Source organism: Mytilus trossulus, chromosome 1, assembly GCF_036588685.1.
Source record: "Mytilus trossulus isolate FHL-02 chromosome 1, PNRI_Mtr1.1.1.hap1, whole genome shotgun sequence".
Taxonomy (NCBI): domain Eukaryota; kingdom Metazoa; phylum Mollusca; class Bivalvia; order Mytilida; family Mytilidae; genus Mytilus; species Mytilus trossulus.
The window spans coordinates 23,844,784-23,861,326 of NC_086373.1; the positions used below are offsets into that span (position 1 = coordinate 23,844,784).

The 16,543-nt window shown below is 31.0% G+C and overlaps 1 protein-coding gene across 1 annotated transcript; it reads right to left on the bottom strand.

Annotated features, from left to right (window-relative positions):
* Nucleotides 1-1,906: 1,906 nt before the first annotated feature.
* LOC134719408 (uncharacterized) lies at nucleotides 1,907-15,604 on the bottom strand. Its single transcript, XM_063582409.1, has 5 exons — nucleotides 15,061-15,604; nucleotides 6,485-6,611; nucleotides 5,191-5,290; nucleotides 4,680-4,835; nucleotides 1,907-3,867 (listed from the first exon to the last, which is right to left on the bottom strand). The coding sequence occupies exons 1-5, from the start codon at nucleotides 15,171-15,173 to the stop codon at nucleotides 3,848-3,850; spliced, it is 516 nt and encodes a 171-aa protein (XP_063438479.1). The 5' UTR covers nucleotides 15,174-15,604; the 3' UTR covers nucleotides 1,907-3,847.
* Between the last annotated feature and the right edge of the window lie 939 nt (nucleotides 15,605-16,543).

Sequence of the window (16,543 nt, forward strand, 5' to 3'; positions counted from 1 at the left end):
TTTAACAATTTCAGTGTCATATGCTCCAATTGATTATTGATGTGGCGCCACTCAGATATTTGGCATCACTTAGTTCAAACCTTTTTCTTTGGCTCAACAAATGCAGTACAACATTTGGATGTCCAGTGGTAATAATAAGCAAACTTCATTTGTGATTTTTTTATAACTTGTGTTTGCTCACATAAATATCTTGATTGAGGATTGCTGAATACAAAAAAGAAACTCAAATAATATAATATAAGGATATAATGAATATAATGATTACCACTGAGCCAACTGTTTATTGGAACAATGTGGAAACCACATAACGAAAATGTAATTAACGCTACACGACCTTAAATATCAACAAATCGTATGTCGTATGGGCTCTAGTATGACAACATTCAGTCTGATTTATCATGAGATAAACCAACGAGAATCACTAAATTAAAGGCTCATCACGGGGAACTGACACATTAATAATGTGGTGATGTTGAACATGTTAATAGCGCTCAACCCTCCTCATAATCTTGAACAGTGCTGAAATATGTTTATTATTGATGAATAGTTTGAGAGCTCTAAGGATGCCATCATGACATCTATTGACCGTTGTCGAACAGCTGCATTAAAGACGACTATTTATATATCAATTTGTATAAACCACTGTTCGTTATTTTATCAAATTAAACTAATCATCGAAGTTTACTTGTTTGTTATCACCTATTTTCCATAACTCAAGACCATCTAATATAAGTGGTGAAGTGGACACTGAATATTTATCTAGCTGGTCTATATCTTATTTTCCGATGAATTATTTGTAAAAAAAGACGATACGATCTTTGACATAACCCTGGCTCATTATTTTTTAACTCACCCGATGACGTTTACAAAGTCTGAGTAACAGCTGTAAGCTCTTGAATATTGATAGGTATAGGAAGATGTGGTGTGAGTGCCAATGAGACAACTCTCCATCCAAATAACAATTTAAAAATTAAACCATTATAGGTAAGTACGGCCTTCAGTATGAGTTGAGAAAAGTATACTCCATACACGTGAAAAGTTAGTATAATGTTGCTAAGGTGATGAAAATATGTAATTTCAAGTTTGAATCGTCTCGTTCATCATAGATTCTAATACTGAGATGACCGATGTTTTAAAAATTCGCAGTTAATGTCTAGAAAAAATGCTAAGTAAGCTGTATAGCAGCTTTCTTGCATCTTTACTGCAAAAGGATATGGCAATGAAACCAAATAAAAAAACCTTGAAAAGTACATGGAAAAAAGGTCATCAATATACCTATATATAAGTGAAATTAAAAGGGATAGCTTCTTTCATGTTCTTAAGTGTTTAGAAGGAACACCGACTCATATGGAAATAAGAAAAGAATGTCTAGGAGAATTGCACACTTTTCCATAGGAATGCTGGAAAATTCTACCTTCAAATCAAACAAATCTGTTGTCAATTAGAAACTCGAACATACTGATCCCTTGTTCGTTGTTGTAGCATGTTTTATTGTCGGGCTCATCTTTTACTCAATAAATATAATTATATCCCAAAACAAGTATATATTTCTAATATGAGGTTATTTTATTACGTCACGTTGACAATATTTACATTGTTTAATTACGAACACTTTTCATTATTTCATTTTACATATACACAAATATATTGCTAAAATTTGTCAATCACTAGACCTTTACAATGCCATTACTGACAATTTTTTGAAAACACCAGGAAATATTCGGAACAGATTTTCATATGGATTGCTGCGGTGATTTGTTGAACAAAATGAGGTGCTAGTACCTTCATTATCGCTGATAGTGAATTGAATATATTTTATCAGCAGCACTGGCGTCACATTATTGAAAATAATATATCGACAAATAAACGTCATGGTTGATTAGACAGTTGAAATAAAAAAGCGACAAAAGCGTGAAAATGTTTATATTCCTTTTTGGTATAAATATCATTTTTATAGATTCATTTATTTCCGTAGGTATCAATTTGCGTGGATTGCTGAAAAAATGCATATTCATAGATATTTATTTTCGTGGTTTGACAAGCTATGTATACAAGTAGATATAGGAAGATGTGGTGTGAGTGCCAATGAGACAACTCTCCATTCAAATAACAATTTAAAAAGTAAACCATTATAGGTTAAAGTACGGCCTTCAACACGGAGCCTTGGCTCACACCGAACTACAAGCTATAAAGGGCCCCAAAATTACTAGTGTAAAACCATTCAAACGGGAAAAACCAACGGTCTAATCTATATAAAAAAAACGAGAAACGAGAAACATGTATATATTACATAAACTAACGACAACTACTGTACATCAGATTCCTGAATTAGGACAGGTGCAAACATTTACAGCGGGAGTAAACGTTTTAATGGATCCAAACCTTCTCCCTTTTTCTGAAACAATAGCATAACATCACAACATAGAAAAACACACGATAAAATATCAATTGGCAGACTTAACTCAATCAAAAAACGTATGATTACACTATGAACGAATATATTTGATCTGCGATATCTGAATACAAATGCACAGTTAATTAAATATTAGAGACAAACATGCATGACCAAAAAGCTAACAAACAAATTCAAACAAAGCCATGGCAGGACACCACTGAGAAATATTTAACCCTTCGAAAATATTGATCAATATTCACTTTAGAAAAAAAACGGTTTTAAAAAAAATAATTATAATCTTGAAGTTTATACAAATGTACAAATGTAGTAAGAATAAGTGAAAAATTGAAGATATTACAAATAATCAAAGCTGGTGTACAGACAAGATCCATATAAATAAAAAATAACAAAAAAGCATTATAAACAGTATCAACAGGTCGAATTAACAAGAAAATACGATTTGAGAGTACTCGCAGATACAAGGCCTATTTCTAAAATGTTATTGGTGAACATTTTTATTCGTGGTTCACCTGTACCAACAAAACCCACTAAAATTGATATCCAACGAATAATAATGAATTCACAGTATCTAGGTGAAGAACGCTGCATGCCGGTAGGAATGACGGAAATCTCATTTACAGGGAATCTAGCTCTGTATATTTTAATAGAACAAAATTTATGGTAAGAGTTGGTAGATTTCGTATTTAACATGGATATCTTGAAATAATTTTACTAAGTGCATACTGCATCTTAAAGCCGCAAACAGGTACTAGCTTTTGACGAAAACAAAATCCTTTTTATACGCTGGAACAAGGCCTAATAAGCCCTAATTTTATGAGATGATGCAAACTTAGTCACTTAACTGTGACGAACAATGTGCTGTGATATCGTTTTCTATTTGTTCTAAATAAAATTGACGTGACACAAAACAAGCTAAAGAATGCACTTTTAAAACATGTACTGAAAATGTGTTTTTTTCTTGTCTATTACGGAAAGCTGCAGTTAAGGCTATTTATTTGGTGGTCTGCAAAAATAAGGTAAGGTACCGTCTGTTTATGACAAAGCACATCATAAATCAAGGCTACGAGACTTAGAGTAAAGCTTATAACTGACCAGTTTTCTAGTTTCATGAAGATGATTTCTTAGTTAGTCTTCAATCTTTTTTCAATCAAATTTTTTTTGAGAGATATTACCTTATTCCATAACAAATAATTGATATAACGAAAATGTTCATACCTTATACATTAAAGCTATAAGCAACACTGATAAGGTTAATAAAGGAGATTCCAATGATGTTTTCTGCATTTCAAAAATATGAATGAAAAAAAATTGAACAAAGGAATAAGAAAATAAGAAAGCAACACATATGTTATCATGCTAATTGTTTATGAATATATTTTCAACTGCTGTCTATATAAAATTGAAATTGCAAAACTCGTCGTTTAGTCTTCTTCAGACAGTGCTTACTAGCCCTGAAAAGAACAAATATATAATTATAAAAAACAGACATGGCATCCCTTCTTTAGAATGTAATTAATGTATATAAATTAGTACTAAATATTTCAAAATGATGTATGAAAGACGAAAAAAGTTATCCCAAGGTAAATAAGCCATGGGGGAAAAAGACATAAGTGGTTAATATTGCTGTTGTTTAAAAGCAATACGAGTCATGAAGTTTTTCTTGTGATTATTAATTACTTTTTAAAGTCGATTACGAAGTATCATTAATACCCTTCTTTAAAACTGTTTAGCTACAATTTGGTTTCAACAAATATATAACGAACAAGAAACCAAAATTGAAACAACAGATAACTAAAATATACAAGCTAATGAACACATTCAAAAATATCTAAATTTAGATAGGTATAACAATGTACTAGACCAAAATCAAAATGTTATGTTTAAGCTATGAAAGTAAGCTCTAGATTTTGCTAGCCATGATCAAAACGACAAGGTCACTAGTATTGCAGGATCTAGATTCCCTTCTAGAGCACATAAGATAACACCTGATTTTCTGGATTGGTCCAAGTTGGATTTTTATGAATTGATTGAATAGACTGTTGTTCGTCTTTTTTCGTTAGGGCAATGGTGTTGTGTTTTTTTCTTTGACTAATTACTTTTGTTATTTTCTATTGAGTCGGGTTTATTTTAGTTAACAGTTAACTGTCTAAAACAACCATACCAATATTATAGTTTATTTACGTTTTATAACAATACTTAGCTTTGCATTAATTCTATCAAATTTTTACATTAGTTTCTTTTCCATCAAAACATTTATCTTTACCTTTCATGTCGCTTTGATTTCTCCAAGGTTTCCAATTAATGATCCAAATCCAATCACCAAACCGTTCCATTGTTCTGCGACATAAAGGACAGCTTGGTACAGCGTCATTCAATGCTTCTCTTGTAATAAAGTCATATATACACTCATGATGGAATGCTGTAATCAGAGGGAAGACTGGATAGTATAATGGTAGATTCTTATGTCAAGTTATCTATCTATTTTACACAGGATTTTCTCATCTGCTATATATACATGTAAAAACAAGTTTTATTTTCTGTTACCTTTCGTCGTTATATAGACATTCATATCAACAGCATTATAACTCATATTCAATAAGTAAAAGGTATTATGTAATGGGCGTTCAGTATCTTGGCTTCTTGCGTATCCTCGCTCAATACGTACACCAATATGCTAATGAACAAGACATCAAATTGTTTAAATCAAAACATTTTTCTACCTTAAAACTAATTCACATACACCTGCTTAAAAACTTGCTATGGTAAATACTTACTATGACCACATTTTAACTTTCCTATATGATCGTTGGAGTCATCCAAACATATAACACACTCAAAATCTTCTGTCAGTTCTGACTTTTCAATGTATGCACTCTATAACAAAAGAATTAAAAGTTAGATTATACTTTGAACATAAATCTGTACGTGTGCATTTATTACAGGAATTAGTTAAAAGATCAGTTTTATGTTCCAATTATTTTTTATCAATGTGTAAATAGCTCAAAATGGTATCTTTATTGAAAGGGTATCGAAAGGGATTTCATGTTACTAGTACATGGAATAAGTAATTGCAAGAATTTCATCGTCAAATTTTAATCTTAAACAGGAAGCTTAGTCAGGCGTATGCGTATCATTGCTTATTTGGTATGAAAAATAAACAGAAGATACCAAACTCAATTCAATCCTCGATTCAATCATTTCTAAAATTATCCGTTAATAAATATTGAAATTATAAGAAACTAAGGCTTCTACTTTACCTTTTTTTAAGCTATCTAAAGATTAATGATATGTTTCTCTTTCAAGTAACCGACGTGACCTTTTTAGATTGTGACGGATATTAATAAGCAGACTACTTGAAGGGATATATATTGTCTCAATTATAATTGTTTGAAATTGGACTGTTTTCTTTTTTTTTCTGTAGGCTCTTAACTTATCTTTTATTTAAACAATTGTGGCGCAGACGTTTGATGGTGGTTTGGAATTATCAACATCGAAGAACATCTGAACTGTCACCATGTATCAAGGCTCAACAATTTTTTCGACTTCATTAATTATATTTTTTCTGCATAGGTGCCTAACCATCTTTGATTCAAAAGTAAAAGAAATTATCAAGGTACAGTCACCAAATATAAAATGCCAAGCAACAAACTTAAAAAACAAACACTACTTCAAAGTCCTATATTTTCCCAGTTGCAGGGCAAACTTTCTGATCCTATCCAACAAAGCCTTATTTTCAATGGTAGTCCCTAATGTCCATTTCGTTTCGGGCTAATTTTCAGAACTTAACTATTGTTTTAGTTCTTACAAATGTAATGACATATTTGCCACTGGGCAGTAAATGAGCAACAATCAATCAAATTATCAACCAATCATTGTTGAACAAATTATTAAACTTGTTGAATTAGACTGTATCTCATTGAGAAAATATCAAAACAAAGTAATGGATTTTCGTTTAATTGTTGTTTTAAGCGGACAATTGCAGAGTCAATAACGGCGTTCCGTAGTGAATGAAACATTTGTAAGATTGATTAGCCTTGGTTATTATAAAAATAGAAACTGATCATGTACCATTTTCTGTGAAAACAGAACTCTTGCCACCACGTAGGTAATATCTGCTATCAGAATACACACGGTAAACACTAAAACCACCACGATAACTATGATGTCTCCCTCGGTAACTTTCGACCAGCCATCACTGTAAATAAAAAAAATAGGGATATTAATTGTGTATATTGTTTGCATGACAGGGATCTTTGAATCTTTCAACAAAACATTGATAGATGCCTAAAGTATTGACAAAAGAAAAGAAACTGAGACAAGTGAAGTGAAAATACAATAATATAATATACACATATATATGTAAATAAAGGCAACAGTAGTATACCGCTGTTCAAAACTCATAAATCCATGGACAAAAAACAAAATCGGGGTAACAAACTAAAACCGAGGAAAACGCATTAAATATAAGAGGAGAACAACGACATAACACCGAAACGTAACACACACAGAAACGGACCAAGCATCAGACAAAACACCACGAGAATAACAAATATAATATGAAAACCAAATACATGAAATTGGGATAGACAAGTACCGTGCCACGTTTTATCTCAATATCTCAAAAATAAGAGAAAACACAAACGACTCAACGTTAAAATGCAACACCCACATACACGAACAATAATATAACAATGGCCATCTTCCTGACTTGGTACAGGACACCTTTAAAGGGGAATAAAAGTGGTGGGTTGAACCTGGTTTTGTGGCATGCCAAACCTCGCACTTTAAATGTAAAGGTTGCTATACGTTAGCTTAAATCATACAATAAAATTGAGAATAGAAATTGGGAATGTGTCAAAGAGACAACAACCCAATTAAAGAGCAGAAAGCAGCCGAAGGCTACCAATAGGGTTTCAACACAGCAAGAAAATCCCGCACCCAGAGGCGGACTTCGGCTGCCACCTGAATAAAATGTGTATTGGTATTATTTTATCTACTAAATACCATAAAAATTAAGTCCTGTTTTGGCATTTTTAGATTTTTATATATCAAGAAGCGCCAAATTTTGAAGATGCGAAAAACTGATTGATAGAACCTGTTGTTCACATCTCTGTCTTCTTTCAAATAATTATTTTGATTTTTAATTCCATTCGCATTTGAACAATGATTTTTTTTAAACAAATGTTTCATCAGATTTTCAAATCTGTATTGGTGTTAGAGTGTATCTATTCCCGGAAATGATCAATTTAAAAAAATGCTTGAATAGTCTTAGTCAATAGATAAACTGACGCATTACAAAATTGAATACAGTGTAGTATTAGATTATTACATTGTTAATTAAGTGCAGTATAACCTTTCCCCAAAATGATCAATAATAACAAACAGCTTACACAATCTTTGGTTTGCCAATAAATCAGCAAACGCAAAACAAAAATCTTTAATCGCTTGACTTTCATACAGCAATGTCAGTTGAAATCACAGGCACTTGTCTCTGAAACAAAATAACCGATAAACCTTAATGTTATATTAAGGTATTCAGGGATATTTTTCAGATGCAAGTGCTGGTGGCTGAAATGTTGTAACAATACAAATAAATGTGGGGAATCACGCACATAATCGTGTGTTTATGACGTAAGTAAGCGGAGTATTCATTCACAATTTGTTTTCTTTTTTCTTCTTTTGTGTGCATTTTTGTTTATTCGCCACACCTTGACAGGGTATCAATTGTAGGCTTGCGAAATCTCCCGAATATTGCTGATTGTATATTTGTTTTATAATGGGGGTATCTTTTCGTAAAATTTGGTTAAAGATAGGTTTTTTCTTTTGGTTATTTGACTAATAAGACTTGTATTATAGAATGAACACGATAACGTTTATTGTCAAGCTTGCTTTCGTCAAGCGCAAAACTGTCTTAGGAAGACAGAATACACCAGTATAAGAACGATAAACAGATAATCGGATTTTCTTCGTATAAATATCGTAAAATATCAGCCGCTCGACACAATGTGAAACTTTTTAGCTTGTTCGCTGCGCTCACTCGCCTAAAAGGTTCACGTTGATGCTCGCGGCTGATATTTTACGATATCAATGTGTAGAAAACCCAATAACCTATATGAAACTTTAGATATTAAAACTGCAAATTAATGAGCATCAAGCTGCAATGATTAATATAAATTTTTTATCAAATTTACAAATATTTTGACTAGTTTTTTATATTCCTTCTGTATAAAAATGAAGATATGAGTTATGATTGTCGATGAGATAACTATCCGCCAGACTTAAATAACGAAGATGAAAGCAATAATAGGTCACCGTATGCTCTTCAAAACTGAGAAAAACCCGAACCGTATACTAAGCAGTCTGCTTAAAAATATCCCAGCATAAAAAATGTAAAACAATTCAAACGAGCAAACCAAATAGATTTGAACCACAACAACCACTAAACTGCTGATTCCTGACTGTGTGACAGGCACATAAAGAATGTGGCGGGGTTAAATACCAGCAAACAAACTCACATAAAGACAAAGCATAAAGCTCCTAAATAAGAGCTCTTGAAAGCTAGTTCAAAACCGATAACTTCTAATAAATAAATCATGTCTTTTTGACTGAAGTATCGATCAGTACCCATCCAACGGTACAATTTAACGTTATATTTATAATGCGATGTATACTAGATACGTTCTACTAAATTGACACGCTGAGCCGTATTTTCAATTGGATATTTCCCAAGTTACAGTTCGCAGAAAGAAACGCTACCACACCCATCCACATTATTTCAACCCCGAGGCGATCTTATTCCTTAATGTCGCTTTCTACGATGACAAACAGCAAATATTAATAAACCAGAAATCTAACCCACAACGTCCTGCATTTTAGGTGAGTACGTATTCACTGTATTAAATACCGACATTTTTTTTTAGTAATAGTCGAAAAGATGTAAGTGAACGTTGATAACCAAACTAAAATTAAGATGAAAGTAAGTCTAATTTAAAATATTATTTTGATATTAAAATTGAGAATGGAAATGGGGAATGTATCAAAGAGACAACAACCCGACCATAAAAAAAAACATTGACTTTCTTGTGATTAAAATCAAATGTAGCGGAAATTGTTCCTACATCATTGTTTCCGTATTTTTTTTTCAACTGTACGTTTTCACTTTTAAAAACAAAGCAGTAAAATCAACTCTTCGTCAATGGCGAACATTTGATCTCTACAAGAGACAGAGTTATAAACATAGAAATCATGAGTATACAAAATATATTTCCGCATAATTTAACATAACTCAGAGCTCCAAATAACAAAATTGTATCCCATGGTCATATTTAGGTTGATTTCATTTCTGTTTTGCTTTATTTGTTTACATTTTTACAGAAATTTTCTTTTTTGAAAACCAATATACAAAATCTGGATACTTGCCAATAAAAATCGTAAGTTTTATTACAAGTACTTGTCATGTGTTCTTGTCATCTATACTTACTTTCACTTTTGAGTTCTTTAGGAGAACCACTGTTGGCAACCTCGTGTAATGATAAAAACCATTAAGTTGATATACGACCAAATCTATTACCAGGAACCGTGATAAATTTCATTTCTAATATCTGTACTTACCTCTTAACTTCATGAGCAACAAAAAGAACCACATCTACTATAAGAATGATCAAAGTTGTCAAAAGAAGATATTCCTTGTAGCTTCCATGAAATGACGTTAACACTTCCATGAATACGATATTCAAAGTCTTTACCAAGAAAAGTCCAAAAACATTAAGCCAGGAATATTGAAAAAAGAAATATGAATTGAATACATTTAATTTCCAAATGATTCTACGCCCTTTCTAAGACTACACATTTCGTACTAACTTTGTCAACAGTTTATTACCATTATGAGAGTTAATTCACAATGATGTGACAAATGTGTCCCTCTAAAACAAACCATGATGTAGACTTAGTATATAATATGTGTATATAATTTCAACTTGTAAACATAAACGTTTTCCCTAAAAAATAAATTAGTACAATTAATGTTTAATAAACCCCGGGTTTGAGATTTCCGCTTTGCATTGAAGACCCATTGGTGGACTTAAGCTGCTTTTTTGCTCTTTGACCGGTTTGTTGTCTCTTTTACACATTTTCCGATTCCATTCGGAATTCTATTCAATGAGACACCAATCCTATTTTAAACATAATATGTATCAAAAAAATACCCCGCAAAAATAAGGGTCCTCAATCAGAATACACAAAAACCATACTGTTACATGTACATCAACCTAAGCCTTTAGCATTAAAAAGCTCGGTAACCAATACTTTTTGTTTCATCTTTGAAAATAGCAGAAAAGCAACCAAAAAAAATCCATTAGGCTACCTCTTTTCGATCTCCAGCATGTCACGTAATAATGACAATATTACACCGACCTTATTTCAAAGTGAGCTAAAGAGAAACTGTTCAGACAAACTTCGACGTTATATAACTCCCCTTTCGAGTAATAAACCATTATCCTCCCTTATTTTGAAATACAGCATGGAAGTATTAGTCCATGGACAAATAATTTCAATGGAGTACATTATTCTATACGACAGCTGACGAAATATTGTCAAAGGTATATTTACGTAAAATTGTCATTGAATGGCAACTTGCCATCATCTTTAACATGTAATATGAAGTATGACAAACCAATGTTTGATAATAAAACGATTTCAGAAAATCTGCGATTAAGTCTAATATCTGTCAGTTTTCATGTTAGTATGTAGTATAGTTTACATTGATCTATTTTCGTCACAAACTTTCCCGTTAGTCGAGGTCAGAATCTTGATGAGCTGGTTAATCTTTGAGGAAGATGTTAAGAGGAAATTATACCGATAATATAGCTCAGTGTTGTGATACCTTGATCAGAATTATCAAATGTTTACTAAAGAACTATATATGACAGTTGAAGTGTCAACTATACAATTTTGATGTCATAGGGCGATTTTGGGATATCTAACAATCTCAAAAACTGATAATCGAACTGGTATTGGTTTCTACATGGATATTATGTTTGAATTGACATTTCAGCTGTGAAATCATTTTACGATATGTTATTCTAATTTCAGTAGCTTAAAAAAGTATTACTTTCAGATGAAGCTTAACAACTCCAAACATCCACCATTTTACTTTTACTTTTGTTCATTAAACCTTAAAAGTTTACCACTGTAGGTCACCGTACAGTCATCAACTATTATCAAAACTCACACTGCGTAGTCAGGCATTAACGTAAATGACAAATGTAAACCAAATCAAACCTGAAAACTAACGGCCAAAACTATAAATACAACAATGAACGAAAAAGAAATATGATATATAGCTGCAAACGAAAACCACTGAATTACAGGCTACTGGCTAGCGACAGGCAGAAATAGAATGTGGCGGGGTTAATTTATCTTGTTGCCGCCAAACCCTCCCCTTACCTGGGTCAATGGTGTAACAGTAAAACAAATGAACACACAATAAAAATCAATTGAAAAGTGCTTAACTCATCAGAAAAACATCATAACAACAGAAACACAGACCAGACATAGGAGGGTATTTATTCATCCCCATAGCAAAAAAAGTCACTTATTAGCGATATGAGAGTGCTTGCAATTACTGACAGATAGCTCAAAGTCAATAATAACCAATACAAAAAATCCTGCAACTGACAAAATTAATGTGTGTTGATTTCATGGAGCTATCGTGTAAAATAATTAAACATCATTCCGTATCTCAGTGACCTTCAAAAACGTTGTAATGAGGCTCAAATTGTCTGAATTCTTAATGAACAAAATCTTAATTATTGGGACTCTATGAAGTCTGTTGAAATATTTCAAATGCCGTAAATCTATTTATCGTTTAGAGTTTTTTGGTATCTTTTAAAAACCATTCTTCAAACATAATTCAACCAATCATGTGACTATTATGGACGCAATCTTTCATTTCAAATTGGGATCAAATAGATTGTTTAATAAATATTAGCAAACTTTGGCATAGAAATGCAAATTTATTTGCAAGATGCTCCGTATAAAACTTCGGTGAAATTACTTTCTTTAAGAATTCCGAAAGTCTTTTTAGTTATCAAAATTATAATCAAACCATTCAAAAGACTTATTAAATTTCAAGATGGGTAAGATATTTGTAGAATCGTTTGAAACAAAGAAAGGCAAACACAAATGATATAATGCGATATGACATAAGTTTAACCCCTATTGTTTATACTTACAATATTGCTTTGAACTAGCCTTCAATATCTTCGAGTATTTTGTCTGTTATGTTATTTTAGCCCATCCTGTCAAGCTGATGAGTCGAGCGTATTCAATCAGTTTAAAAAGCCCGAGAAAATTTTTAGAATATTTTCTAAACGGTTAGCCAAATGTTTTTGTAAGCAGAATTATTTTTAACATGTTCTTTTCGCAAAACAATTTGCTTATTGTCATGCATTTTTAGGTATCAACATTAATTTGGAAATATTTTAAAAGGAGGTCTCTGGATGTAACAAAAAATTACAAAACTGAAACCAGACAGTATCGATATACCATGTTTTGTCATAACTTATTGATCATAAAATATGTAGAGTAAATAGTTGGCAGTTTATCTATTTTATTATTTAAACTTTCTGTGAATAAAATAAGAATTCTGTTATACGACACATTATATTTAGAAAAGATAAAGACAAAAGTATAAAGAAAAAGATCAAAATAGTGGAACATTTTCGAAAATGAATGAAATAGAAATTATTTGATTGATAGAAATTCATTCATTTCTAATTGAAAATAAAAAGTAAAATCACAAAAATACTGAACTTAGAGGAAAATCAATGCGGAAAGTCCATAATCACATGGCAAATTACAAAACGCCTCAAAAACGAATGGATAAGAACTGTTTCAATATTGTTTACAAATACTTTTTCAAGAAGCGAGTTTTAAAATTACTATGGTGTCTTTAAGTATCGACCTATGTTGAGACTTTTGTTTTTAAAAAAAACTTTGTTCGTCAATGAGCATTGTTTTAGCTCAATCAACAATTCTAGAAATTGTCTACATAATGGCTTTTTTATAAATACCATTTATTTTTCACGTACTTGTTCATTTATAACACAGGAAAAATAGCAAATTATGTTTTAAATAATTAAAGGGAAAAAAGAATAATTCAAAGAAAAGTGAATCCCGTCTTGGTATTTATTGCTTACGGCAATACAACTTCAACATTCAAAAGAAGAAAACAAAAGATTTTAGGTTTATCATTGCAGTTAAAAGAGGTACGGTTTATTTTTCTGGATGTTTTTTTTTTCAAACCAGCGAGATATTCAAAACAACTTTCAATATTTACTAAAGTTTATGGTATCGAAATACATGTATAAAAACACCGTGTAGTCCTATTTTGGTGGTACTTACTTATACAGTGCGACATCTATCATCAGAATTTGGGAAAATATATCATCAAACATTTGCATGTATTACAAAAAGATGTGATTTGCAATTTAGTTTAAACATATTTTATTTGCAAAAGTAGCAAAAGGGATTGGACACAAGTTATAACAACATTAGAGACGTCCTCTCCCAATATAAATATAAACACAAAGTACATTAGATAATGGCGAAAAAGAAAAAAATACAACATAGTAGTAATGCATGTAATACATACTTCAAACAAAAATTAGAAATAAAAAGAAAAAAGAAAAAAAAATACAATATAATAAGGAATAATAATGAAACAACTTATTCCTTATTATATTGTATTTTTCTTTCTTCACAGACATTCACTGAAAAACCTATTAAAGGATATAATAGGCACAAAAATTAAGCAAATCTGCTAACATGTTCGACATGAGTTAAAAAAGGATGTTGGAATATGTAGATGTTGGGTTCCATTTTTATTTTCAAATTAAATTAGAAAATGCAACAGACTAGAATCATGATAAAATCAGATGGCATGTTAATAAACTTGCTCTCTTAGGACTAGGACATGTCATGATTTGGTCAGATGGTATGATGATAGTCCTGAAACTTTGCAGGGATTAACAATAAATATAACGCAACATTTCTCCATAACGACGAAGGTTTACAGACACCTCTAATGGGGAATTCTGAAACCCTTGCTAAAATGCTTACCTGAATTATTCTGATCATCTTTTACACAAACCAAACAATAACAAATAATAAGGTCTTCCAAATAAGTGGACAATTAGGGTCACAAACATTTTATCTAAATTAGTCATTCATATATAATCAGTTTTCATCAGTTTAGTTTCTTGTTTGACATTATTTCTGCCATTGCATTTTTAACTTTGGTTTATATCGATGAGTACTTTTTCCATGCAGCTTTTTTTTAAGGAATAAAAATAAATAATGAAATTGCTAATTTCAATTGATGACTGTTACACAACTGCCAAATAAAAGTTATGATATGGATGACACAAGCCTTTCCTTGGTTTCGCATAGGAAATAAGAGCAAAAATTAAAGGCAAAAATTTTGATAAAAGTAAACATTACAATAATCCTAAATAGATAATCAAATTAACTAATTGTCTAAATAATAAATGATTAGAATCAATTTAATGAAGAAAGAAAATATAAAAAGAAAGAGAAACATTTAGAAATACAAAAATTCGTACTGATTTTAAATAAGTACAAACCTCTTTAACCCTAATGTTACCAGCAGTACTGCATCGACGATAACGATGAACAGTGTCACCATAGGCAACCTCTCCTTGTTGCATTTTCCATAAAATGGAGTCAGTTCTTCCATAATTGTTTTATTTGATTAAAAACGCCAAAAAATATTAAACCAAATGTATTCAAAATGCATAAAAAAACTAAAGTATTTTTCTAATCCAATGTCTGAATTAACACATTTACTGTAAGAACACATTTTGATTTGATTTTTGCCAAGATTAACTTCCATTTGTAAATGATTTCCGTTTAAAATTTGTTGCAATTGAATATTCAAATCCACTTCGGTTGTTCGGGTGTAAATGACGATTCACCGTATGATTATCATATGATCGTTTTTACTTGTCATGTATCGTTTCAACTGAAAATAGTTACAATTTGAAGAAAATAGTTTTAATAGTATTCTTTGACGGTATTGTATGTTCACTTTAAGAATAAACCTGTAATGTGAAATTGTTGAAAATATGCCTCACATGAATACATGTATATACGAAAAACGAAACGTTCCGAGAAAGAGAAAGTTATATTTAGGTTCGTGTAATTTGTACTATGGACAGGTAAAACTAATGACGAAATATATGCTTTGAGGAAGAAATAAGCCGTTTTTTGTTTGAAATATATAAACAATAAAACTTTAACAAAATCTGATAAATATATTCACATGCATCGATTGCATGATTTTATGTGTGCCAATCCTTGTTTAGATGGTTTATTTTTTATTTTTAGATTTGCGCAATTTCAGCTATATATAGCTTGTCATGTCGGAAAATCTCCAAGTACACTATTGACAAAATATATGTTATAATAATCTCGAAAAAATATAAAACGAAAGTTTGAATTTAGTTAAAAGCTCAAGATTGTCAAGTGACTAGGAAGAGAAAATCCGATAGAGAAAATTATTTGCTCGCCAGGAAGAAATACTAACTAATTTATTTTATTCAGTATACAATCCAGTACAAAAGGATCGTTGCTGATAGTTATGAAATGCGTGATACAGGTTGAAAAGATTTCTATAAATTAGATACTGGTTTAGTGTAAAAAAAAATATATCAATAAACCATCTAGAAATAATCGTCTATATTTGATAAGCTGAACCTTTGTTTGTATGCAATTTACAAATAGACTGTATTTCTTCATATCTATTTTTAAAAAGAATTGTACCAATTAAAAGTCACAAAAAATATTCATGGCAAAGGTTAAAATTCAAACCAAGAAAAAATATAATAGATAAGATATAGAAAAAAAACCTCAAACAAATCAATATCTCACACAAACTAAAATGTCCTTTCGGTAAATATCTATTACCCTGATTTATTTATTTGCTGAATTCTAGTTTTAAGAATTATTCAAAACATGTAAATATAAATGTTTCATTGATATTGAAACCACACTGAACCATCCTTATATATAATAAAAGTAACCCTCTCCGTTTTTTTAAAAGTACTA

What these genes read in the sequence shown, in the direction of transcription:
- LOC134719408 (XM_063582409.1), bottom strand. Translation starts at nt 15,173, where the DNA reads ATGGAAGAACTGACTCCATTTTATGGAAAATGCAACAAGGAGAGGTTG. An exon ending in GTAACATTAGGGTTAAAGAG is followed by an intron (nt 6,612 to 15,060) that starts GTTTGTACTTAT and finishes TTTTATTTACAG; the next exon opens with TGATGGCTGGTCGAAAGTTA. An exon ending in AAAGTTAAAATGTGGTCATA is followed by an intron (nt 4,836 to 5,190) that starts GTAAGTATTTAC and finishes CTCTGATTACAG; the next exon opens with CATTCCATCATGAGTGTATA.